Source organism: Sphaerodactylus townsendi, linkage group LG04 (assembly GCF_021028975.2).
Source record: "Sphaerodactylus townsendi isolate TG3544 linkage group LG04, MPM_Stown_v2.3, whole genome shotgun sequence".
NCBI classification, from domain to species: domain Eukaryota; kingdom Metazoa; phylum Chordata; class Lepidosauria; order Squamata; family Sphaerodactylidae; genus Sphaerodactylus; species Sphaerodactylus townsendi.
In genome coordinates, this window is record NC_059428.1 from 50,948,785 (window position 1) to 50,973,952 (window position 25,168).

Consider the following 25,168-nt stretch of genomic DNA (forward strand, 5'->3'; position numbering starts at 1 on the left):
GAGAGAGAGAGAGGTTGAAACCACCAAAATAATAAAAGCATTTGTAGCTTCAAGAAATGAATGACCTCAGTGGCCACTGCTAAGCAACCACAACAGTACTGCCAGTCCAGGTAGTGAAAAACAAGGCTGTTTTGGTATTTTAGGGAGAAATCATTGGGGCCAGGCAGAAAGCAGCCACGAGATGATTTGCCATCACATGACTTGTATGATTCACCTAGGCCAGGGGTCGGGAACCTTTTACACTCAAAGAGCCATTTGGACCCATTTTCCCCGGAAAAGAAAATTCATGGAGCCGCACGGGGGGGGGGGGGGGAATTCCCCACGCAAGCCAACGGCGGCCTGGCGGCAGCCGACACTACTTTCTTCTCTCCCCCCCACCTGGGGGGGGGGGCAGACAGTGGCGCAGCGGCCGCTTTCTTGATGAGGCGCCAGCACCAGTATGGGGGTGGATGGATGGGGGACCCCCTTGCTTACGCGGGGGGGGGGGGGACACTGGCTGCAGTCAACCAAAGGCTGCTGGTCACTCATTCACACACACACCCCAGGAACCCGGCTTCTCTTCCAAATGCCTGCAACGGCCCCCTCGATGCCCCTCTGCAAGCAGGTTGACCTGGTGCACCGAGACCGAGGAGCCCACCCCTACACTCCCCACGGCCGTGACTTCTTCTCGCTTCCTCTGACCTAGGGATGGACGTGAACACGTGACTCATCCGCTGCCACCGCCCCCCCCACTTCCGGGAGATGAGGGACTTTTAAGAATCACCTGACGGTGGGAAGGAACAACAACTGCCCAGCTTCGCGCTTCTGCACGGGGTGGGGAGGGCCAGCAACTCGCTTTAGGGAAGGCCTTGCCACAGTGTGACCGGGCTTTGCACGTGCTCAGAGGCCAATCCCCTGCACATGCTCCGCTCACGCTGCCGCTCATGATCTCAGCACACGCGGCGCTGGAAGAGTGATAAGGGACGGGCGCGTTGATGCCGCTTTCTTCTCCCCCCCCCAAGAAGCGTAGGGCCGATGGCGCTTGAGCAGCCTCTGGGGAGGACGGTGGCCCAGCTGGCAGCTGCTTTCTTCTCTCCCCCCACCTCTGCGGGGGGGGGGAAGGCGGCACGGCAGCCGACGCCGCTTTCTTCTCTCCCCCCCCCCCGCCTCTGCGCTGGGCGGACAGATGAGATGAGACGAGACCAAGGTGAGCTTCATGACAGAATGGGGATTGGAACCCAAATCGCCCCAGTTCTAGTTTGAGACGCCAGCCATGGCATCACTTTAGCTTTCATCACACTGTCTTACCACAAATTATCCTCAGGATGCATTTCTTCCCCAATTCAGCTCAGGAAAAGGAGAGGAATATTTCAAATCAAAGAACTGTGTCTTGGTGAACTCCTAACAGACTTGTATACACTCCCCTTGCATGTAAGCTTTCCATCCCTATATGCAAGAATGGCCACTCACAGACCTTGGTCGCTTGCGGCGACCGACGCCCGCTTTCTTCTTTCCCTCCCCGCCTCTGCGGCCCGGGCCGGACCAGTGCTGCCAGCGGCGACAGCGGCGCAGCTTTCTTCTCCCGCCTCTGAGCAAGGCGGACGAGTGTAGCTTGGCGACCAGCGCCCGCTTCTTCTTCCCTCCCCCCCCCGCCTCTCGCGGCGAAGCGGGCGATCTTGGCGAGCAGCGCCGCTTTCTTTACCCCCCCGCCTCTGAAGGCAGGAAGGCGGACAGTCTCTTAGCGGCGACCGGCGCCGCTTTCTTCTTCCTCCCCGCTTTCTGAGCGGGGGCCCGGTGATCTTGTGGCGACCCGGCGCGCTGCTTCTCCCTCTCCATGCGCTCTGCGCGGCGGGGACGATGTAGCAGCGGCTGACCCGGCGCCCCGGCTTTCTTCTTCCTCCCCTGCCTCTAGGCTGGCCGGGGCCGGTCTTGTGGCTGCCACCGACACGGCTTTCTTCTCCCCGCCTCTGAAGCGGAGCTGGCCAGGCGCTTGGCGGTCTCGCGCGGCCAGCGCCGGCTTTCTTCTTTCCCTCCCCAACTCTGCGGCCCGGGCGGTCTTGGCGGCGACCGGCTTTCTTCGCACCACTCCCCGCCTCTGCGGCAGAGCCGCGGCCGATGCGCCCAGCGACCGACGCCCGCTTTCTTCTCCCGCCTGAGCAGGCGGACAGTGCAGCGGCGACCGACGCCGCTTTCTTCTTTCCCTCCCCGCTCTGCAGCGGGGCGGACCCAGTCTTGTGGCGACCAGCGCCGCTTTCTCCCGCCTCACAGGCAGGGGCGGACGAGGTCTTGGCGGCGGCGCCCGCTTTCTTCTTTCCTCCCCAACTCTGCGGGGACGGTCTTGTGGCGGCCAGCGCCGCTTTCTTCTCGCCTCTGAGCAGGCGGGCCGGTGCTTATAGCGACGGCAGCGCGCTTTCTTCTTTCCCTCCCGCGCCTCTGCGGAAGGCGGAGACTGATAACGACGCTGCGACCGACGCCGATTTCTTCTCCCCGCGCCTCTGCCTTGGCGAAGGCGGACAGTCTTGGCTTGGCGACCGACGGCGCTTTCTTCTTCCCTCCCCAACTCTGTAGAGGCCGGGGCGGTCTTGCCCGGCTGACCAGCGCGCTTTCTTCTCTCCCCCCCCCTCCCGCCTCTGCGGCGGGGGGGAAAGGGGGCAGATTCCCCACGCTGCACAGGAAGGGGCCGGGAGCCGCACCATAGGCTCGAAAGAGCCGTTTGCGGCTCGCGAGCTGCGGGTTCCCGACCCCTGACCTAGGCCTAGTGGTTTGTTACTGTTCAACAGCGTCCATCCCACTAAAGCCAGTGTAGTATACTGGCTAGAGTTTCAGACTAGTATCTGGGAGACCAGCTAGGATCTGCTGTGAACTAGTCATCAACAGTCCGTCTACTGTACCTCATAGCATTGTTGTGAGGATAAAGTGGAGAGAATGATGAAAGCTGCTTGGATCCCTACTGTGGAGAAAAGTAGGATATAAATGAAATAAATATAGCTGAAGATGTGGGGCAGATAAAAGGTAGGTTGGTGGGTGGGAAGCAAAAAGAAAATGAAGCATGGAAAGATGATAATGTGGGTGCTGCCAGGAGGAGGGATAGAGGAAATAGTATTGGAAAGTAGGTTTGGAGGAAACAAGGTGCCCACACAAGTCTGTAGAGCTGCCACTGAGCAACTTTGCCTGGCCCAGCAACTGGAACTGTACAGAGTTGTCCCAGGGTGAGGCTATTGGGGAAGGGAAGGAGAAAGAAGGAAGCAGGAGGAAGCAAGATGACCTGGGGAAGTTCTTGCAGGTCCCATTTGTAACTTTCCCCATGATCTATTGAACCCAGCTTTCATTTCTAGCTCTTCTCATTGCACATGCAAGAAGGGCCCATTTCCCTTTCTATCTCTACAACAAAAAAGGAACAGGGCTTTTATAAAATGAAAGCTGGGAATTCAGAGGAGCATGAGTATGGCAAGAAATTGTTACCATTATTGTGCCACTGCAATCAAGCAATTGCTGATTTTTTAAAAGCTGTGGAAGCAGCAGCATGGAACTGACATACAGTGCATGGGGCTGAGGCAGACAACATGCAAAGAAAAATGACACACAGTAGCAACAAGAGCTACAAGAATTGTTGCTATATGAAAGCAGTCTGAGACAGTGTCTGGCTAGAAAGGCAATTTCAATCTCTTTGCAAACATTTTGTTTAAACCATTAGGACAGAGAATTCATAGAATAAGAGAGAAAAGAGCCTTCTGTGCTCCGCAGTGATACTCCCTACACAACTTGTGACTGGTCATAAACAATGTTAACATTAATAGCAGTAATTTTACACAGTGCAAATTATTTTTTTAAAGTTTGTGTAAGAAGTGGACGGAGGGGGAAAAAGGGATTCCTACAGGTCGTACCATGTTACATTTTGACCTCTAGTTTTTATTTGATGCTCAGTAATTTTGTGGCCAGCCACACCAGGAAACAACATTTCAACGTTCCAGTCCATGCCTCACATTTCCGAAGTATTCAGTGAACATTCATCTGTCCCCCTCTGTCCAATCTGACATACGGGAGACAGCAGAGCTGCTGAATCCTAAGCTTCATGATGATCCAGCAGTAGAAGTCAAGAAGCATTCATCTTTGTATACTTTTCCTAGGCTGTAAAATCTTTAACTGGGGCTTACAGTTGGCCTGTAATTTTTTTTAAACAGCAAAGGGTATAATCCTTGTGAAATGTGTTGTGAAATTGTGAAATGGTGTGTGTGTGTGTGTCATAATATTCTTATACTTATGCATTTCATAAGCCCTTCTTATTCCAAGTGGCTTGTTTGTAGGGGATGTGTCTCAATGTTCTTCTTTTGGCTAGTCAAATATTGAGTGTATTATACGTCTCAAAATAACTTGTTAGAAATGTAGGACTAAATGGTTATACTATCACATGCCAGGGTGGTACTCACTAACCATTTAGCTAGTACTAGCCACTGAATGGGACTAATGTGGAGTGAAGTAGTGAGTCAATCAAATCAGAAAAAACACATTACCTTTTCAGAAAGACTGTAGCCCAGTTTACAATGTATAGTGAATACATATACAATCTGTATAGTGTACCTTCAATTTTTCTTTAAGTTTATGTTACGCAATTCTCCTGTTACATTCAACATATGCACCACTGGCTGGTCATGTAATTCCACTGGTCCCGTTTGTTCACTGTAACATGAACAGGGTTTATGAAGCATAGCAGTACTGAAATTGAGTGGAACTTGAGCTCCATACACATCCTTTTAAAAATTTTACCAAAACTATTGAAAAAAATAAAATTCTGGATTTGACCAATACAGAATGTAATAATAATACATGTAAAAAAATAGATTTGGCATCATGAAACTCCAGTTCAACAAAACCATGGAGTTCTCTAACTTTCTCACAGCCCACATGTAAAACCAAAACCAAGTGACAACCATAAAAGTAACCAAGTTTCTCAACTGATTTCTGTTTAACTTTGCTACAACAGACTAGCACAGTTACCTTTTCGTAAGACTGTCTACAAGTCTTAGTCTTGAGGTGAAAATGGAACAGTGGCTTTTACAGTTCTGTTTTCAGTGGTCTGGGGGAAATCACACTATAGTTACTTTTCCATTTCACTTCGTAAGTCAGGGCTTTAGAATATTCAATTAGAAGTCTTTCCCAATAGCAAGATATATCTTCCATCTGCAAATGGTTCACAATAAACTGGCGACCCCTAGAGGCAAGAAAGAAAGTCACTCTTGCAGACAATGCTTTTTATATCATAGATTAAGGCATGTGCCAGACCAGGATTGTGGACACTCAAAGTTTAAATCCCCAACTAGTTCAGATATCAAGATCAAACTTTAATTTCTTCCCTTCTCCCTTTTTAAATCTGGCTAAGAATTCGTTATTGGGACAGGAACAGATTTGTAAGTGAAGCCATTCATTTGTGCCACCATAAAATTAGAATCATAGTTTTTTATGTTTGTTAAATAGATCATTAGACCAAAATGTTTAGATATGGGAATAAGTCTGTACTTGTTTTAGTGGTGGGCTTCTATAGAGAGGAACACCAAATAAATTGCTTCCATTGATGGGGATTAACACCAAGAAACTACATTAATGAGCAAAGTTAGTGATGTGTTAGATTTGAATTAGAGTGGGCTAAAATGGAACAAGGAACTATTTATATGATCAATTAATTATATAGCATTATTTGCTGGAAATAATAATCCCTGCTCGAATTTCTTATCACTCACACTGGGCTCTGCATTTGGGGAAACGTGGCCCTCTGCCTCTTTTGTTGCAATTATATAAGAACTGTGTCCACTGCATCCACAGATGTAGCATAATCAGCAATGCAACTTTTAGGTTCTCCCATAGTAGTACTTCCGGGTCTACTCCTTTCACAACAATACCTCAACTTATTGTGGATCTTTGAGGATATCTACTGACATATTCTGACACTGGTACGCGATGTCAGAAAATGGCAAGTCACAAGAAAGCAACCCATCTTGTGCATAAATGGAGTATCAAAAAAAAATGTAGGGGCAGCCATGATGGATCAGATATTCTATGTAAACTCATATTACTGTGGATTTAAACAACTGTCAATTATTGTTGAGGCACATGATGCTCTTTAGCTTCTCATTTACTTTCCTTTTGACTCATCTCTTTTTTTAAAAAGTCTCCTTTTCCAAAGTCAAATGTGGTTATGCTACACCTTATAACTATCTTCCCTTTTAGCTTCCTTTTGATTAATCCCCTCATTTTTGAAACATTTCCTCTTTTGAAATCCATTGTGCTGAACTTTTGGGTTAACTTTCTAGTCACATAAATGCTAAACTTTGTAATACAGTGATCACTTGGGTGCTGTGTGGTTTCCGGGCTGTATGGCCGTGTTCTAGCAGCATTCTCTCCTGACGTTTCGCTTGCATCTGTGGCTGGCATCTTCAGAGGATCATCTGAAGATGCCAGCCACAGATGCAGGCAAAACGTCAGGAGAGAATGCTGCTAGAACATGGCCATACAGCCCGGAAACCACACAACACCCAAGTGATTCCGGCCGTGAAAGCCTTCGACAATACAGTGATCACTGTTCTCACACTTACACCTTGCCCTGTTCAGTACTAAAGCCAAGGTAACCAACGTCTCCACCCCCATTCCAAGTCAGTGCCATGCCCAACCAAAAGCATAATCCTTTAAGATATCTAGAAATTTTGCCTTTTTCTCATGATTTGAACACATATGTTTCCAGTCAGTACAAATGCAGCTGAAGTCATCCATAGTTACATTTATATCTCCTGACTGTCTTCCTCATTTCTTTAGTTCAAGATCATCCTCGACATTCGAGTCATGTGAACAATTATATGTACCCAGTGTGAAGTTATCTTTCAGACCCAACCATTCCATTTATAGCAACTCTGTGGAAGAGTCTACTATGCCTTGTAAGTGTTTTAATTTACTGGATTCTATGCCCTTGCTGGGATATCCCTGATCCCACTAAGTGTCAAGACCCACTGTATATTTTCCTTTAATATACTACGGAAAAAGGAACTTGGGTTAGTTAGTTCAGCAAATGAAACCATTCAGCATTCGCTTACAGAACTCACCTCTTTGCAATTTCTTGGGCTATGTCATCATTTTCTTTCACAAACTGTAATAGCTCCCTAAAACAAAGTGGATAGATTGCTACCATCAGGGATTAGTATATATGAACACACTGATGATTAGGCTATTGAGCTAAGACTAGACAGTTAGGACCAAACTGGGAATGGTAATTCTATTCCCACCTTGAACCAACACTTATTGCTTTCCTCCCTTCTCAATGATAAACATGGAATAGGAAGTTTCCCTTTAGGCTCTCCCTGTTTCGTTGGAACCCACTGAGATATCTACTTGTTCATATCAACTGGCACAGAAAGCTCTATGACTAGTTCAGGGTAACAGTGCATCATTTTCACTTCCATCCTGCTTATGGGGTGTAGATTAAGCAGACAGGAAGCATACAGCTAGCACATTTATTTTGATTCAGTTTTGTAGATATTCAATGAATGCTACAGCTGAAGGCAACTGAATTCTGTTGGTAAAAATATTATATTTTTAAAATGTTGAGAGCTGCTTGAGACACGCCAAAAAAAGCAAAAGAGGAAGCAAGGGTTATTTGCTTCCCCTCACACTCACGCAATCTGTCTGAATAAAAGATCTGTACTTTCTGTTCCCATGTAAGGGGAAGTACTTCTCTTCCTGGAAATGTGATGTAAAGAAGTATAGTTTCTTCAATCTATAGCATGCCAGTAGCAGGTACTAAAACACTAGATAGGAAATACTTAACAAATATGTCCAAAGATGAAAAGGCTGTCCTAATACTTAGAAATGTTGAACATTTTTGCAGGACTGATCTTCAGCTGTTAAGTATCTCCTGAGAACTTACTGCATTAATGGCATACCACCATGCCATTTATTACATCACCCTAGCAGCTCAAATATGTTGTATTTTTGGTGAGTATTACAAAAAACCAACAAACCTTGTTCTCTGTGGGTACTACATAGCGATTTTTTACTTGAACATCTCCTTTTACTTGAACATTTACTTGAACATTTACTTGAACATGTCATCATTTAAAGCTATATGAAAGACAATGTACCATCAGCACTGCTAAATCCTGTTGCCATTTAGATTGAGACAAAAATATTAAGATCTGAGAGATCCAGGTTCAATCTCCACTCTGCCATGGAAGCCAGACACACTCTCTAAGCCTAACCTGTCACCCAGGGTTGTGAGGACAAAATGGAGGAGAAGACAATATAAGCTGCTTGGGGTCCCCAATGGGGAAAAAGGCATGTTATATATGAATTAGGTAAATAAATACACACATCCATCCACTAAAATACAAAGTGGTATCAAGTTACTTCAGCTTTAACTTTTTACCTCACATCAGATAGATCAGGTTTAACTGGGATGTAGTGGACCCAAGGTTTCAGCTGTGGATAGAAGAACTCCTGCCAGTCTTCTCCCACATGAAAAACCAGCGAGCCGCACAGGAAGAGGTGCTTGAATCGAAAACTGGCTGCTACACCTCGGAAGTTAAAGAGGTATCTGTGTGATACAAAGACATGCTGTTTTAGAATCCCACTTCTCTCCCAGTATTCTACTTCTTTCATAATTTTTAGCTAAGATTTTATGATGCTGCCTTGTTATTTTAAAGATTTAATATTATACTGGTTATCCATAATTTATTGTTTTACTGGCCTATGTGGCCGTTGTACACCGCTCAGAGCCCTTTGGGGGTGAGCGGGTTATCAAACGTTAATAATAATAATAATAATAATAATTATTATTATTATTATTGTTGTTGTTGTTGTTGTTGTTATTATTATTATTATTATTATTATTATTATTATTATTCATAAAACCTTGCTGGCTTTCTAAGATCTAACCATGCTGTGATCACAAAATGAGAAGGTTATGACTTCTACATGCTAGTGTGTGTGTGTGTGCGCTGTGTTAAGGACTTGACAAAAATGATGTACACTCTATTTGATTTTCCCACAGAGTGGCAAAAAGCAACCACAATAAAACACCCTTAACTACTGCAAATATGCTAAGTGCTTTTACATCCTTTCTTGTTTTAAACCTTGTCCCAAGCAAGCCAGTATCAAGAAGTGTGAATGAATTTTATCTACACTGTAAGCATTTCCTGTGGAAGGAAGAGAGATGACAAGATGCATAATCCAAAGACAAGTGAAACAACATCTGTGACTTTTAGTAAGAACTTCCAAATCAGGGTTCCTAACTTTTATTCCAGGCATCATTTTGATCTTTCCAAAAATTGTCCAGGGAAGTCATTTAATGTAGACATCTGAGTACCATTATCTACATATGGCACAGAAATATCTTACAGCAATATTCAAGGGATTTGAAAGACAACAGAGTGCCTTAGGTTCACTGCATTTGAATCACTGCAGACATCATATGGATTATTGTACCAACAACTTTACTAACAGTGAGTAAAAATTTAGGAAATCATTATGGTCCCTGATGTTTCTTGAATAGGTAACACAATGAGCAACATACCTAACACAACTACATATCTGACTGCTTTTATAAGGGTGGAAGGGATAAACAGCATTGTGACAGATTAAATGATTGTTTAAGTCAAGTGATAACACAAATTATCATCTCTTTCGAAAAATTCAGGGCAGAAACTACTTGGGGATTCTTTCTTCCATCACAGAGTTTAGAAGCACAGCAAAAGGAGAGATGGCAGCAGTCTGAAGCTGAAAATTGTGGCGCAACCTGGCTCATAGCCAGGTTAGTGGGGAATCATAACATCGCAACCATAACTACAGATTCAGAGTCCAGTATTTATTTCAGTGTTCCTAAAATACAGAATAGAGAAAGAAAACGTTTCAAATGGATTCCAGAATGAATCAGTTACTTACTTGTACTTACAATGGTCCACTAGAGGAATTTCCTTAGCAGGTGGCCTTCCAAGGGTGTCCTTTAAGGGAAAGATAATATTGATTCTAAAACTTACCTATAAGTTGTTTCTCTGCTGACTGTACAAGTATAATCCACAATAGTCAAAATTACAATTCCCTTCAGATTTGGAATTAATTTTCTTTAGGAAACTACTACAAAATGCAAATCATCAGTATTTGTCATCTAAACAGAAACGTCCCAGATCACCTCCTCTGAACAAGCTACACAATTCCATTTACATTGCAGATGCTAGGAAAGCAAAGGATAGGCAGAAAGGTCTATCCACATAGAAAACAAGATGGAATTGGTGTGCTACAACAGTGAACATCTGGAATACAAGAATCTTTGCTCCCTCTTCAAAGATCCAGTTGATTACTCATCAGTCATAGAAGTAAAACCCCTATTATTGCTAGTATCTCTTCTGATTATAAACAACACACCTCCTAATGGAAAATGAATAGTTGAATTTAAAAGCAGTTACTCTTTCAGATTTCCAGGCTTGGTTTTTAGTGTATTCTGCATCAACAAGATCTGGATTTTCTCGAGAAAGAAGAATGAGAGGGTCCCGCTCTGGGCTGGTCCTGTTGGGAAAAACACACACACACACACCTCAAACTATCATGATCATCTAAAAAAATCCCCTATCTAAACATATCCTAAATCATATGAAAAGCATTACAATCACATGAGTGTTCTTGGTAAGGCGTTAGATAATTTAAGACACTAAAGTGGTATAGCAATGATGAAAGTGTCCAGGACCAGGGTCAAGCACTCCAACAGCCATTGACAGCATCATTGCTAGAACCACTGAAATATCGCAACTCCTTTAAATTGCAGATTGGTGGATTCCCGTTTGCATGTGTGCCCTTTACTTGTTCAGGCAGTGATTGAAGTCCATAGAAACAACCTGGGTTGCTCTCATGCCTTTGAATGGGAATGCATCATTTTTTTTATTTCCTGCAACACATGCATAGCTGCGCAGGCATACAGAAAGGAACCCCCGCAGCCACTGCAGGCAGGCAGGGCGTGGTCAGGTCCAGTCTTGCAGGACAGAACAGGTGGCAGACAAGAGCATCGTCAGAAGCTAGTCCAATGGGTCAAGACGGGTGGCAGGTGAAGGCATAGTCATGGGTCAGTTCAACAGATCATGGCACAGGAGATCAGGTAAACAGGCTGGGAATCAGCAGTAGACCAGGCACACAGAGGCACCCAGGCAGAAGCAAGCTCACAGCAAGGCTTATATAGACAGCCTTGTCCAAGGGGTTGGGATTCTGCAAGGAGTTAATCTTCATCAGATACAGACACTTCTATCTTCCCATATTTTGCTGCAATACAAGCACTCCTCCTTTGCTTCTGCAGCAGCTGCCTCTGCTTCTGCCTCCTGTGCTGATTCATTACTGGGTTCCCTAGGAGGATCTGAAGGCTCCTCCACCTGCATATCATCATGCAGGGAAGGGCTGGGAGCTGGCTCTGTTGCCTGGTCTTCCTCAGGAGCAGCCAACTCTGGCTGCATCGTGTTGTCAGGTTCTGCCTCAGAGTCCTCTGTATTCTGGCAAGTACCCAGGGGCTGGCTCATGACACTGATAATCCCATAATACAATTGGCTGCACCTGCATAGCTGCACATGTGCAACACGCAAAAGAAAAAATAAAAAGCAACCTCCTTGCAACGTCAAGGCAATAATGAACATGTAGATCAGTCATACTCACTGTCAGAGGCAGAAAACATGCTTGGGGACTTTGTACATTGTCAGATGCTCAGAGAATCTGCCCACAATGGGTGACCTGCACAGAATGGCAGGTGGGTAAATTTTCCCTGATGGTGGACAGCGCAAAACCTAACCTTGCACCATGGGACTGTGCAGCATATCAAAGTATGGCAACTTTACAAAGAATGGCAACTTTAATAACTGCTAATAGTGAACTTCCATTCAGCATATTTTATCTGTAACAAGCATGTCTTTCTGGGCCATCGGATACATTGCTTGGTTTAAGGCTTGATTCCTGTGGCCCTGACTACAATTCAGATTAAAGCATTTGGAACTAGGGTAGTTTGCTTACCTTGATCCTCTGAAGAAGGCTATGGGAATCTTCTTCTTCCATGGCCATTTTTCTGCTGAGCTAAAAATAGTTTGAATAAATACAAGCGGGCCATCTCAGCAACTGCTGCACATCATTCCTTCCTATTCCTCAGAACTTTGTCTCGGGCTGTAGGTTAATGACCTCACTAGTGCCATTCTAACAAAATGTTTTAAAGTGCATGGGTTGCCTCACTTCTTGTGTGCTTGAAATTCAAGACAAATAGAAGAGACAGGTCAGTTGCTCTTACATCAGAGGGTCAGCAAACATACATTCTCATCTGAACAGGACCAGATCTTTAAAACCAACTGCTCTTAAAGCTTAAACAAATAGGTTATTTAAAAAAGAAGTGCAGAGATTTTTAAAAGAAACACTTTGGTTGTAACTACTCTCAAATTTATGATAAACTATGTCCTTTCTCCCACTTAATGTGGTTGTCACCTTCTCTTTCTTGTGTGCTACAGTTAGGGTGACCAGAAGCTCTTGTATTTTTAGCATTTCTATGGAACAGTGAATTTTAGCAGGTCATCTTCTCACCTTATTATGACAAGCTGAACCTGCTTAAATTATTTTGTCTTCACAACCATCAAGACTCTTTATATTAGCTTCCCTTCCATCTTTGGATCCAATTAGATTAAATGCCAAATTCTTTGTGGTATCAGCGTGGACTTCAAAGGAAACTCAATAAATTTGGCCTTTTAAAGTCCAAAAGACTCTACTAGCTTAGGTAACTAACTTCCCAAAGCTTGTGGATCACACAGACTGCAATTTCATGCATACTTTTAAAAGACAGTGAGGATGATCTATTTCTCAGTAGATATGATTTGGACTGAGATTTTTGATTCCATAGAAATGCAAAGTTCATTGAGGAAACAAACATGCATAATTTGAAGGCAACACATATTTCTTCCTTTAAATATACCTTTGGAGGTCCTCTCTCATTATGTCCCAACGTCCTAGGCCGGTTGGGTAAATGGGCCAGACAGCTGGTCCTCCTTCCCAAAACGTCCAGGCAGGATACATAATATCATAGTATTCTGAAGTCTTCCAGAGAATAAAAAAGACAATGAAGCAGGTTAGTAACAGCAAACTGTCTCAGTAATGCAAGAAATTCAACTACATGACACAGATGCCCACATCAGGTCAGAGGACATCGCCACTCTTCCCTCTTACCTTGCTGAAGGAGAAGACAGGAATAACAGGTTTCATCCACTTGGGCACCTGGGGGTAGTCCCGCACATTGACCACAAATTCCATATCTGGAAGACGGTCAATGATCTCCAAGATGAAGTGCTCAACTCCACCACACCTGAAGGGTGCACAGGACAAACACAAATTATGTTGAAGGCTTTCTTTTTTGCTGTCAACTCACAGCCAACTTATGGCAACCCCCAGTGATGTAGCGCCAATGGGGCGGGGGAGGGGGTGTGACGTCCTGGGTGGAATTGCAGAGGAGCTGTGGTTGGGCCGCAGAGGGGACATTCTGGGGCGGGCGCCGCTGCAGCAGGGGCGCAGAGTGAGCGCATGCCCCTGGCACAGTTTCCCTTTGCTCTGCCCCTGGCAACCCCACAGGGTTTTCAAAACAAGAGACATTCATAGGTGGCTTTATACTGCCTGCTTCTGAAATGTACTAACCAGGGCTGGGCCTGTTTAACTTCCAAGATCTGACAGCACTGTTGTCCATCCTGGGTTATTCAGGTCAAGGCTAACATGCAGTATTACATATGTAATATTACGAGGTTGAATATCTACTGAATCAAGGATGGAAATGCAATTGTATCATCTATTTGAACTTATTTATAGGAAAAATTACCATTTACTGTACAAGGGTTATGTGGCAAGGTACTCTGGTAAAATATCCTGAGGTAACCTAGAAGTCCCTGGCAGGAATATTACCTCAACTTGTAATTCAACAACTGGCCTCAATCAAGTTACTTTTGTCTCTTTCTCTTTTTCAATTGGTATAATGCTTTAATTGTTTTTACACCATCTGGATTAATCACATATTGATTTTCTAGTTGTGCTTTATGCTTGAAGCCTCCCTGAGCTCATAAGGGGAAGGGCAGTTTATAAATAGAATGAAATAAACACGTTCATACCACACATCTATCATATTCAATACAGCTGAATATGGGATAATAATACTGGCCTACCTTACATGGTTTTGGTTAAGGATCACTGAGGATGTATACGAAGAAAGCTAGTCAGTTCTTAAAGTGAGCTCCAGGAGAAAGCAGCCCAAAAAAATCAGGGGGGAAAGATACAGGGGGAAAAGATACTGTTGGAAAAGGCCTAGAGATTGAAGTGGCAAGAGAAAAAACGACCTAACTCACTGTGTGAGGTGAAAGTGTTAGCAAGAGCATGCTGGCCTCTGCCTGCCCACCACTTCTGCACAACTGCTAAGAACCCACATGTATACCCCCTTCCTGTGATCACTGACACTTCTTTCCAAGTGTTGTTGACCACTGGAAGGGGGCATGTGCACAGGCACTTCCAGTGTGTGTCTGCACCGTGCAGATAGTTCAGCAATCACACAGAGGCAGGGCTTCACTCTGCTTGTGGGGTGAGCCAATGCATGGATGGGTCATCAGCCTAAGGCACTGCTTCATTTTTTTTCTTTTTTTTTAACCACCACTACAACTTAAACCAGAGACAGTTACAAGCCTCTTCTGATGCACAATCCTGTTTCAGACACCTTGGCAAGTTATGCCTTTCAATTATCCACACTCCCAAGAGGAATTTACTCCTGATTTCTTTCAGCTTCTAACCCATATCACTTTCTTGTGCATCTAAACTGCAGTGTCAATACTGATTTCTCACAAAAGCAAATGCAATTTCAACATTTTGGACAAGGCAATGCTTCATCAGTTTCTGCTCCTTACACAGAAATGTAGCCCTTTCAAACATTTGCTGCTCAATGACCCACAGGTTAAAGAGGTTAGGGAGATTTTCCTGCTTCTGTCTTTGATGGATAGATTTTGTATTGCTCCTACCTTGCAGGGAACATGCAATCATGCTCACGGTACAGCTTCTTCCCGATGATCTGGTAGTGCGTCCCAAGCTTTCGACTGATGGTATCTGACAGCAACTCCTTGGAGATCCCCTCTCGAAAGGGAGTCAAGTCTTGTTCCCTAACTCTGAGGGGAGAGAGATTCTACCCATCATTAAACACATTAGGGAATGTTACTACAGTAGCACTTAGCAAGGCATACATGAAAGGATTTGTTTGTCAGGGGAATCTCTCATATTCCAAGTCTGGTAGATCACTCAGCTTGTTTCCTGTGGTAAAGGGATACAAATGGAACCAAGGAGCTGCCTTATATTTTAAGGCTATGGACCAGACAAGCTCAGTACCGCCTGTTACTCTAGGAGGGTTTCTCCAAGAGTTTCTCTAGGCACAGGACTTCCCCTGTACAGCCACCTCAGAGACTTCAGCCAGAGAAGCCAGGAATAGAACCTTCTATGTGGAAGTAGCTCCAGGGGAAAAGAATAGTTGAACAGGGTATGACATGCAATGCTGATACTAAAACTTGCAACTTGCAAGCAGGAGAGGGAGAACAAGTCACAGGCAATGATGGGAAATAGTATATTTTCATTACTTTCTGGAATAAGCACAGTCCTCTTGACAAGATTAAAATTTAAATGTGTCTGAAACTGAGTCACAGTTTGTGATAACAATTATTTGAATGCAATCGTCATAGAAGAAAGGACAGTATGTGTGGGACAGGAATTGGGGTGGCTTGAATTATTTGTCTGTCTTTTTGGGGTATGTATATATTAAGATGGTTTTAGAATTCTGTCTGAAAGTTGTAAAAAGTTAAAAAACCTTCTGCATACAAAGCACTGATTTTTGGCTGCTCCCTGTCATAGTTCCTACCATGTAACACATTATTTATGCATTAATTTGTAGATAAACTTGTTGCCTTGTGCTAATTCAAATCTTGTGCATGCATTTTTGTTGGTAATTCATAGTTGGCTTACGGCAGTGGTTCTCAACCTGTGGGTCGCGACCCCTTTGGGGGTCGAACGACCCTTTCACAGGGGTTGCCTAAGACTCTCTGCATCAGTGTTCTCCATCTGTAAAATGGATAAATGTTAGGGTTGGGGGTCACCACAACATGAGGACTTGTGTTAAAAGGTCGCGGCATTAGAAAGGTTGAGAGCCACTGGCTTACGGTGACCCTGCAGAGTTTTCAAGGCAAGAGATGTTCATAGGTGGTTTGCCATTGCCTGCCTCTACGTCACACTCCTGGTGTATTCCTCGGTGGTCTCCCATCCGAATACTTGCCAGGATAGAGGCTGAGAGTGTGTGATTGGCCCAAGGTCACCCAGCAAGTTTCCATGGCACCAGGGGGATTAGAAACTGGATTTCCCAGATTCTAGTCAAACATCTTAACCACTACACCATGCATTAGAAATGTGCAAATTGAAGTCTCTTCTGACCCCGCCGCAACTAATGTCATAATACATTTTCAGGATGCAAAGTAAATTAGTTGCTATTTGCTGGACTTCCATCAGCAGTGTCGGAAAACTCAGGCTTTTAACCCTAACACATCATTCTTCTTTTAGCTAGAAAGAAATGCCGCTAAAACCCTCTCTCCATCACCTCAGCAACAAGGTAGCAGTTACTCAATAGTAAAGCTCAAGGACTGTAGTCACCCAGGTACCACCCTCCTTCTCATTTAGGGGACTGTCAACTGGGGAAGGCCCAAACAGTTCTAGTATATAAAGACTATTACTGCAATGGTGAGGAATGCTGCTACAGGGAAAGAGATCCCATGCCAGGAAGGTAAAGCAAGGAAGGGCTCTTCTGTCACCTTAGGAGTAAGGAGACTTAATGATGTAAATACTTCAAAATGCTTTACACAGCATGTTCACTTAATGCAGTGGACTAACTTTGGGGTGACCTAAGAGGGGACCTGTACATGCCACATGAACAAAAGCGTGCAAAAACTTTAAGGCTGCACATGTAAACAAAATGGAAACATTTTAAAAGATTTGTTGAAATACAGTGTGGATTTAAAACACCCCCACTGGTGCACAGTAGAATATGCAGAGAAGGGTAGGCAACCTACAACCCACATACAAACAGTGGCACAATGAGCCATTTGCTAAGCACGTACACCTAGTGAAGCAACTGGGATGAACCTCAGAGCACAAGGCAAGACGGAGAACATGGCTTATGCTTCCCGTACTGGTACAGGCACCAGCTAGATCTGAGGAAAGACCCTGGGGCATTGGCAATGCTGCCAGAGCTGGCCTTGCTCATAGTGGCTAGTACAGCCTTTATTCCTCTCCCTCACTTTATTTGTGGAACACATTGTGCTTTTTCAGTACTTGGCCCATACAGTTTCCTACCTGCAAACAAGTCCCACTGACGTCAGTGAAACTCACTTCCCAAAAATATACATTTGACAACCTGCCACTTTATCTTCCATAGCCCAAACAACTCATATTAACTACTGCTATTGTTCTACTACAGTACACCATCAGCTATTAATGCACCTGCATTCCATAGAAATAGCAGCAGAAGCAAGTTCCTTGACTGTTGATCCACCCTGGACTCAAGACACTGCTGCACCAAGTCTGACAACTGACCCGCCTAGTCCTACCTGCTAACCAATTCAAGCAGAGACCTTTCTGAGCCCTGTAGCATGAGATGTCCGTAAATGAACCTGGAGTCCTCCGTATGCCACTCTTCCTATGCTCCACCCCTGCAAGTACTCATTACACTGTTAGGGATACTGGGTCTTTCCTTACCCTTGATGACAGCTGCAGTTTTCTTTGATACATGGCTTGTAGTTCTCCACTGCTCTGCCAATCTGCACCAGGAATTTCTTCCAGTTTGTATCTGAAACAGAACCAGGATTAAGTTCTGGGGAATTCTGAAATAATTATCAGAAGATTAAAAAATAGGACTACTTTGTGGCCACGCAGACTACGCAAGACACTGTCACATGCGCAGATAAATGGCATGAACTCAGACGAACAGAAGGGAGCAGGAAACACTCTGTAAGCAGCTTGAGGGCAACCTGGTAATAATTTAAAAAATCGGTAAGATTTTCCCTCCATTTCTTGGCAATCTGACATTTTTTGAGAATGCCATAATTTCCCTATTGCTTCTCATCTCAAAGGACTCTCCCTCTCAACTGAAAGTTTCTTGCATTTTATCTTTAAAACTGTATCCCCTTTCTTTGAACATCCAAGAAATTTTTTTTGATGAAGTAGTCTTTTTATTGTGTGATGACTACATGCAAACATTTGGGCTCAAACTGCAGAAACATTAAGAAGGTGTGTCCATTTCTTGCCATACTGAACAGATTCTTTTAGCTTGTGCGAATGTCTGGGGAATGTCCTTTCCCTTTAGCTATGTTCTAAATGAAGTGGAAAATCAGAGAGCAGACAAATGAGACTCATCCAGAAGGGAGCTAAAAGAAGGGAAAGTGAAGAAGGCGGTAGTGACCTGTTGCCTTCATGATCCCAGCTAGCAGACAGGAGGACTGCAGTGTAGCCAGGAAGGACTCGGCAGCAGTCACTCTCGGGACCTGGACAGCCCACCTGACATCAACTCAGAGCACATCCCACTCTATCAGTTACTTGTCTAGACTTGCAGAGTCTAGACTCTTGCAATGTAGAATTGCTGTTCCTACAAGTTACCCAATCCAGTAGCAGAAGCAGAGCAGGCCTTGTATTCTCCTTTGGTAGCCCACATGCCTCAGTAGCTGCTGGGTAAAAAAGGCCCAACTAGTTGCTATGCTGACGTGCTAGTTAAGTATGCCCCATTGCACTGCCTGAGTGGCAGTCCAAAGTGAATTTCTGGCTGTCATAGGAATCATACTTCCATCTGTCCTGACAGCAGTACAGGGCAAAAGTGTCCTTTTCTCTCCTGCTTTGTAGCCTTATTTTTCTCTCTAGTGGAGACAGAATGAGACTTGCATCATTCTCCCCTTCTCTCCACACATGCCTTTATTTATTTATAGCCTGCTTTTCTCCCCAGTTCAGACTCAAAGCATTTTTTAACATTGTTCTTCCCTCTTTTGTTTCACAACAGCCCTGTGAGTTCGATCAGGCTAAGAGTGTGTGCCAGGACCAGCAAGCCTCAATGGCAGAAATGGGGATTCAACCCTGAGTCGCCCAGAGTCCAAGTCTGCCACTCTGTTGACTACACCACACTGGCTTTCACTCTCCATTTCATCCTCACAACAACCCTGTGAGGTAGGTCACTCAGTGAGCTCCCAGGACAGAAGAAGAATCTGAACCCAAGTCTCCCAGATCTTAGTCACAATAATAAGCATTTTGTAAACACGGGGGTGCTTCAGAGCAATGAAGGGAAGAATTTTCTGCTTTCCGGGATCAGGAAAACTGAACCGGGAATCATGCAGTCTTTAAGCTTTGGATCTCAGCCGCTGTTTACAGAACACAGCTTTTGAACACAGGCTAGTGAAGAGAGTTTTGGGGCTGGATGATTCGTGTGTTGTTGAACTCCCATATTCCACTAGATTGGAACATAATCTGTATAGGAAGCTTCAGAGAAGCTGCGGGAGCCTTTTACTCCTGAAGAACAAAGAGCAGGGAACTGGTGAAAGAAGCTGAACTTCGCCTGCGGGCAGGAATGTTTCCATACGGCAGGAACTCGAATCGGAGGATGCCCACGCACCTCTGCCTCAGAGATGTCTCTGGATCACCCTGAACAACCTTTTGATACACACCCAGTTCATTCCTTCAGCTATCTGAAAGTATCACACCCTGCCGGAAATATTGTTAGCAGAAGGACGGTCTGCAGAAGGACTCCCCTTTTCTGCTGATACTGACCCGGCTACCCACCGGGATCTAACTCCGGCTGTGCGGCACTACTTACGCCCCCTTTCCGTGTCATTTCCCCAGCAGCACAAAACAAACAGCAACAGAGTTGCAAGCCGCAGCAGCCACAGAGACCGCAAAGGAGACTCCATCGAGACAAATCCAAGCCCAGCGCTTGAGCACGACTCGGTCAGACGCAGGGATTTTCATTCAACGGGTGCAATAGAGAGGTAAAGAAAGCACATTCCGTCCCATTAGCAGCGATGAGTGCACATGCGCATGAATCGTAGTCCAGGATTCCCCGGCTGCTGGGATTTGTAGTTTGCACATAGCAGCCTGTGCAAGGGGAGGTCTTATGGGGCACCTCCCCACGCGTTTGACACAGTAGCACATATGTTGCGGGGGGTGGGGGGGAGGGAATTGCTTACGTAGACGTGAGAGGGCTTCCGCCCCGGCCAGCAAGCACAGAACGTGAATAAGGCAGATTGCATTGTCTGGAGAAGTCTGGAGAAGCTGCCCAAGGCGCCCTCTGCCTCTGCCCAGGCTGCCCTTGCGGAGCAAAACCAGCAAAGGGTGCCCCCCCCCCGCCCAAAAAGATGTGGGACAGACGCAGCAGCGAGCTGTGCAGCTTCACCCTGCCTACACACCCTGAACAAGCTTGTCCTGCTGGCTGGACAGGTGCTTCCTTCCTCCTTTTCTGATGAGCAGTGGGGCCAGGGCCTTCCCCCCCCCCCCCATCCGCCCCTATGCAAGGGGACACCAGTGCTGCCAGCTGCATCGAGGCAGATGGCCCCAGCTCCCCAGCGCATCCTCCACGTCCTTTGGTGCCCAAACTGCAGCAAACAGAAAAGCCACTCAATCGTACAGTCCCTTTCTCCTCCTTATCGGGAGCTTAAAAAGGACCGTCCTTAGAGCCTGGAAATTACAAATACACATCAGGTAATCTGATTTCACTCCTAATGCTTAACAATAAGTCTCTGGCCCCTTCTGCACATGCAGAATAATGCACTTTCAATCCACTCTCAATGCACTTTGCAGCGGGATTTTACTGTGCGGAATAGCAAAATCCACTTGCAAACAATTGTGAAAGTGGACTGAAAGTGCATTATTCTGCAATTGCGGAAGGGGCCTCAGTTCAGCAGAGGGCTTGGAATTTTATTTCACAAGACAATGTATACAGCAGGGCAGGCTGGTGGTGGCTATTAAAATCTTATTCATTGTGAAAATAGTACAAAAGAGTCTCATGCATTGCCCCAAACAGAGCACCTCCTCCTCCTTCCCACACACACTCCAATTAAATTCTGACCTTGCCCATACTAGAGGAGGTCAAACAGGTCTTTATCCAAAGACAGCAGTTTGATGATTTCATTTCAGGGGGGGGAATTTCAAGAGTTTACAGCAGGGTAAAGTCGAGGAAGTTATTTATTTAGTGCATTTTAATCCTGCCCTTCCACCGGGAAGGTCAGGACAGTGTACAGTTTATGTTCAGGACAACCCTGGGAAATAAACAAGGCTCACAGAATGGTTTGAAGTGTGTCTTGGGAGCTTTCTAGAAGAGTGGGGATTTTAACCTGACTCTCACAGAGCACCCTATAACCAGTTCAGCACCCTATAACTATCAGACCACACTGCAATTAAGTAAATAATTTGGCTTCCTTTCTCTGACATGCATGCAGTCTTGTCCCACTATTCCCCAGAAGAGCAAAAACTTGCAATGTCCTTAAGATCTAAATGGAGTGTGTTTACTTGGAGAGGGGAAATAAATGTTGTTGAGAAACGTGCCAACCACTGCAGTTCCTCTGACCCAAGATCTGCAGTGGGGACAATTAAGTTCTGCATCATGCCTGTTTTTTTAGGATTGTTTCCACCACATAGGCCTGCACGGCCATCATTACTTTGATGGGGGAAAGGTTTGTTGTTCAGCATTAAATCCTTGTACCTGGAGAAGGCCATGTGATCTCTAGTGGAAGCTAAGCAGTCACTGTTTGGAAGGGAGTTCATCAAGAAAGATTGCGAGGAAAGCAATGGCAAACCACCTCTGGCTCTCACTTGCCTTGAAAACCCCTTGCTGGGATCACCACAAGTTGACTGAAGCCCAGTAGCATTTTACACATATGGACCATAAATAGTCCAGTACCTTTCCTGTGTGTAAAGTGCTGTTGAGCAGCAGTCGACTTGCAACAGTCCCAGCAAGGGGATCGAGTTCAGTTAATGGGATCAAGTTCTGAGATGCTGCTTGGGAATCCTGCTGGGATTACCACTCGATTAGATTTTGGTATCTGTGTCCAGAGAATGGGATTCTAGTGCAAGTGAGACACTATGGTGGATGGGTTTTGTTCCAGAACAGTATCACATTGCACTTTGGTCACAATGTTCTGATGGACAGGAATTTATGAGGCCCAGCCTGTCAGAGGGCTCCATCAAGTTTGGTACCTCCACTCAGGGAATTGGATAAATCTGATAAGAGACTCTGTTAGAAAGGTTTTCTGATTGCCTGATTGTAAAGATCAGTGGTCCAACATATTGTGGTACCCACATCAAGTGCAAGTTACTGAACCTACCTTGTCTAAACTTTATTTATTTACTTATTTAAAATATTTATTAGCTGTCTTTCTTCTTTATGGATTTCAAGAAGGTTTACAACATAGATAAAATACATGAAACATATATATATATATTAATGTAAATATTTCCATTTGGGCTATGGCACATGGGGACTTGTTTCTCTGCCTCCCTCCCTCTCTCCTGTACATTGTTTTCCTGATCTAAAACTCCAGAGAGTTGCTGTTTGGCCTGCTGAAGAAGAGGAGTTTGGATTTATACTCTGCCTTTTTCTCTTGTCAGGAGTCTCCAAGCAGCACACAAACTCCTTCCTTTCCTCTCCCCACAACAGATACATTGTGAGGTGGGGCTGAAAGAGGTCTGAGAGAACTGTGGCTAGTCCAAGGTCACCCAGCAGGCTTCATGTGTAGGAGTGGGGAAACAAATCCAGTTCACTAGATAAGAGTTCACTGCTCATGTGAGGATTGGGGAATCAAACCCAATTCTCCAGATTAGAGTCCACTGCTCTTAACCACTACACCACACTGGTAGTGGGGAAATGTACATGTACTGATGATTTCAGGTAAGTATGTACCTTTCTCCATAGGACTGTTTTAGGTGGGAAAAAGCTGCACAGTAAGGAAAATGTAAAAATTTCCCCTCCCTGTGCACTAGGGCCCTGATATGAAGCAAGCGTGTCTGAGAATTAAGTTACAAGCACAGTGGTGCCAAACAACTTCTAATCAACAGGTCTTTGGGCAGCCCCGGGGGGGGGGGGGGGCGGCATGAGGATTTGATGACATGAATCAGTTCTAAGAGTTTTTTTCAATTGCACATATTTAAGTTTCCTTTCAATAAGGGGTAGAAATTAAGGACTTGTGTCAAGGGCATCACAGAAATACAGGTTTTGATAGCAGAATAAGAGATACACGCCCACGGCATCGTTGTGTTCTGAGAAGCACCTCTTGACATGAGGAGCAGCAAAGGGAAAAGAGTAGAGTCACTGGAAAAAGCAGAATTTCATTGCATAGCTAAGGATGGAGGAATGAAGACGAGGGGCAGGAATTTTTCAGGGTGTGAGAACACAGAGGCAGTGAGGCAAGGCCATAGAGGCTGCAAAGGTAAGAATGAGAACTTTGTGCTGAATTTAGGAAAGGAGATACACTGGAGCAGACTCACATGGCCCCTTGTTTAACAAAAGCCTTATGAACCTAAAAAGGTGAAGCAGTGATTCCTGTGCATAGTGAGGCTGCAGTACCATGCACACTTACAATAAGACTTAACGTTTGAGTAAGGTTGCATTGGAGGTAAGACAACGAACCATGAATTGTTTGCTGAACTAGCGGTGGTAGGTTTTCCAGGCTGTATGGCTGTGGTCTTATAGTTTTTGCTCCTAACATTTCATCTGCATCTATTACTGGCAGCTTCAGAGGTCTGTCAGAGGAGAGAAATGCCAATTGCACGAAGAAGGCAAAGGCAGAGGCAGCAGCTCAGTATTAGAAGAAGTGCCTGCATTGCAGCTCAATATGGCAAAAGGCTCTGCAAGTGAGAAACAGTAAAATCTGAAAAGGACTGAGTCTTTGCAGGATCCTGGCCTTGTTAGCAAGGACATCCTACATGAACCCTGTCTTAGGCTTGGTTCTGACTAGATGTAATGAGTGTACTTCCTGGTGAACTGCATGTACCTGGTCTTCCTCTGAACTCTGGCTCTAGCTGCCTGCCTGGCCTCCTGCCTGTGCCTTGACTCTTGACTGTCTGACTACACCTTTGCTGCCTGCCTTGACTCAGTAATATTGAAGGGCCTCTGGTCTAAGATTTTAGAGATCATCTCACTCTCAACCATCTCCAGAAGTTTTTGTTGAACAGTGGCCCTCCCAAGTTGCCATACTAGGAAGAACTGGAATGCCAGATGTATTATTTGACCCTAAAAGGCAAGCTCAAGCTCAGATCAATGCCAGGGAAAGAGGAATTACAACCTCCCCTTACTCTGCCACTATCCTGATTGCTTCCTCTAGGTTTCTTTAAGCCTCAGAGGAAGAAAAAATAATAGGTATTGTGCCTGCATTTTTTCCTTGCTGGGGTTTAAATCAGAAAGAAGTGGTTGTCATATTCCAATCGGGAAACATCAGTGGTGAAGTAAGAATTAGGGTTCCTCCACTCCCAACACCATGGGTTGATCTTAGGCCACCTGCAACTGGTTTTAGGCTCAAGAACACATCTGGAGTTCCTCTTCTGTAAACTATTCTCAAGTATAGTTAGGTCCTGTACTTTCTTGGGACATCAGTAATTGCCTGTGTCTGTGTCAAATTCACTGAGGCACCAAAATGTCCGAAGTTGTCCCCAGTGTAACTCCATATTGACTTTCAATTATCCTTTTTCTTTTGGGAATGAGAATAGATTCAATTATTGTAGTGCATCAGTAGGCAGTAGCATCTCAAGAAAAGATCGACAGCTTGCAGAGTACTCAGTATGAATTTCAGTAACATCGGGAGACCTATTAAGATGGAGTAGAGAGCTTCTTCAAAACCTGAAGAGTATTGTATGTGTGTGGGTTTTCCCCCTTTCCTGAATTGGCAAAGCCATTTCCCATTCAAATCTGAATGAACTTTTAAATGGGAAATGCACTAGTTAGAAGAACTCTCCAACAAGACTTTAAATGAGATAATTTTGTGGAAAGAATTACCTGCCATTGCGAAAACAAGTTGAGCATAGAGGAGTCAGGGGAGTTATTCCCTCCTCCTACACACATTCTCTTCCATTTCAGTCTCTACCTAAATAACAAATCATTCATCCTTTCGGGATCTTACTA

The 25,168-nt window shown here is 44.8% G+C and overlaps 1 protein-coding gene across 1 annotated transcript; it reads right to left on the minus strand.

Annotated features, from left to right (window-relative positions):
• Positions 1-3,867: 3,867 nt before the first annotated feature.
• On the minus strand, positions 3,868-20,095 carry POGLUT1 (protein O-glucosyltransferase 1). Its single transcript, XM_048495018.1, has 11 exons — positions 19,877-20,095; positions 17,779-17,869; positions 15,012-15,155; positions 13,192-13,327; positions 12,941-13,062; positions 12,001-12,060; positions 10,422-10,521; positions 9,901-9,959; positions 8,387-8,554; positions 7,068-7,124; positions 3,868-5,188 (listed from the first exon to the last, which is right to left on the minus strand). The coding sequence occupies exons 1-11, from the start codon at positions 19,968-19,970 to the stop codon at positions 5,032-5,034; spliced, it is 1,188 nt and encodes a 395-aa protein (XP_048350975.1). The 5' UTR covers positions 19,971-20,095; the 3' UTR covers positions 3,868-5,031.
• Between the last annotated feature and the right edge of the window lie 5,073 nt (positions 20,096-25,168).

Coding starts and splice junctions, on each gene's coding strand:
- POGLUT1 (XM_048495018.1), bottom strand. CDS start 19,970: ATGGAGTCTCCTTTGCGGTCTCTGTGGCTGCTGCGGCTTGCAACTCTG. Junction 17,870..19,876: donor AAATGACACGGAAAGGGGGC/GTAAGTAGTGCC, acceptor GTTCTGTTTCAG/ATACAAACTGGAAGAAATTC. Junction 10,522..12,000: donor GCCTTCTTCAGAGGATCAAG/GTAAGCAAACTA, acceptor TTTTCCCAACAG/GACCAGCCCAGAGCGGGACC.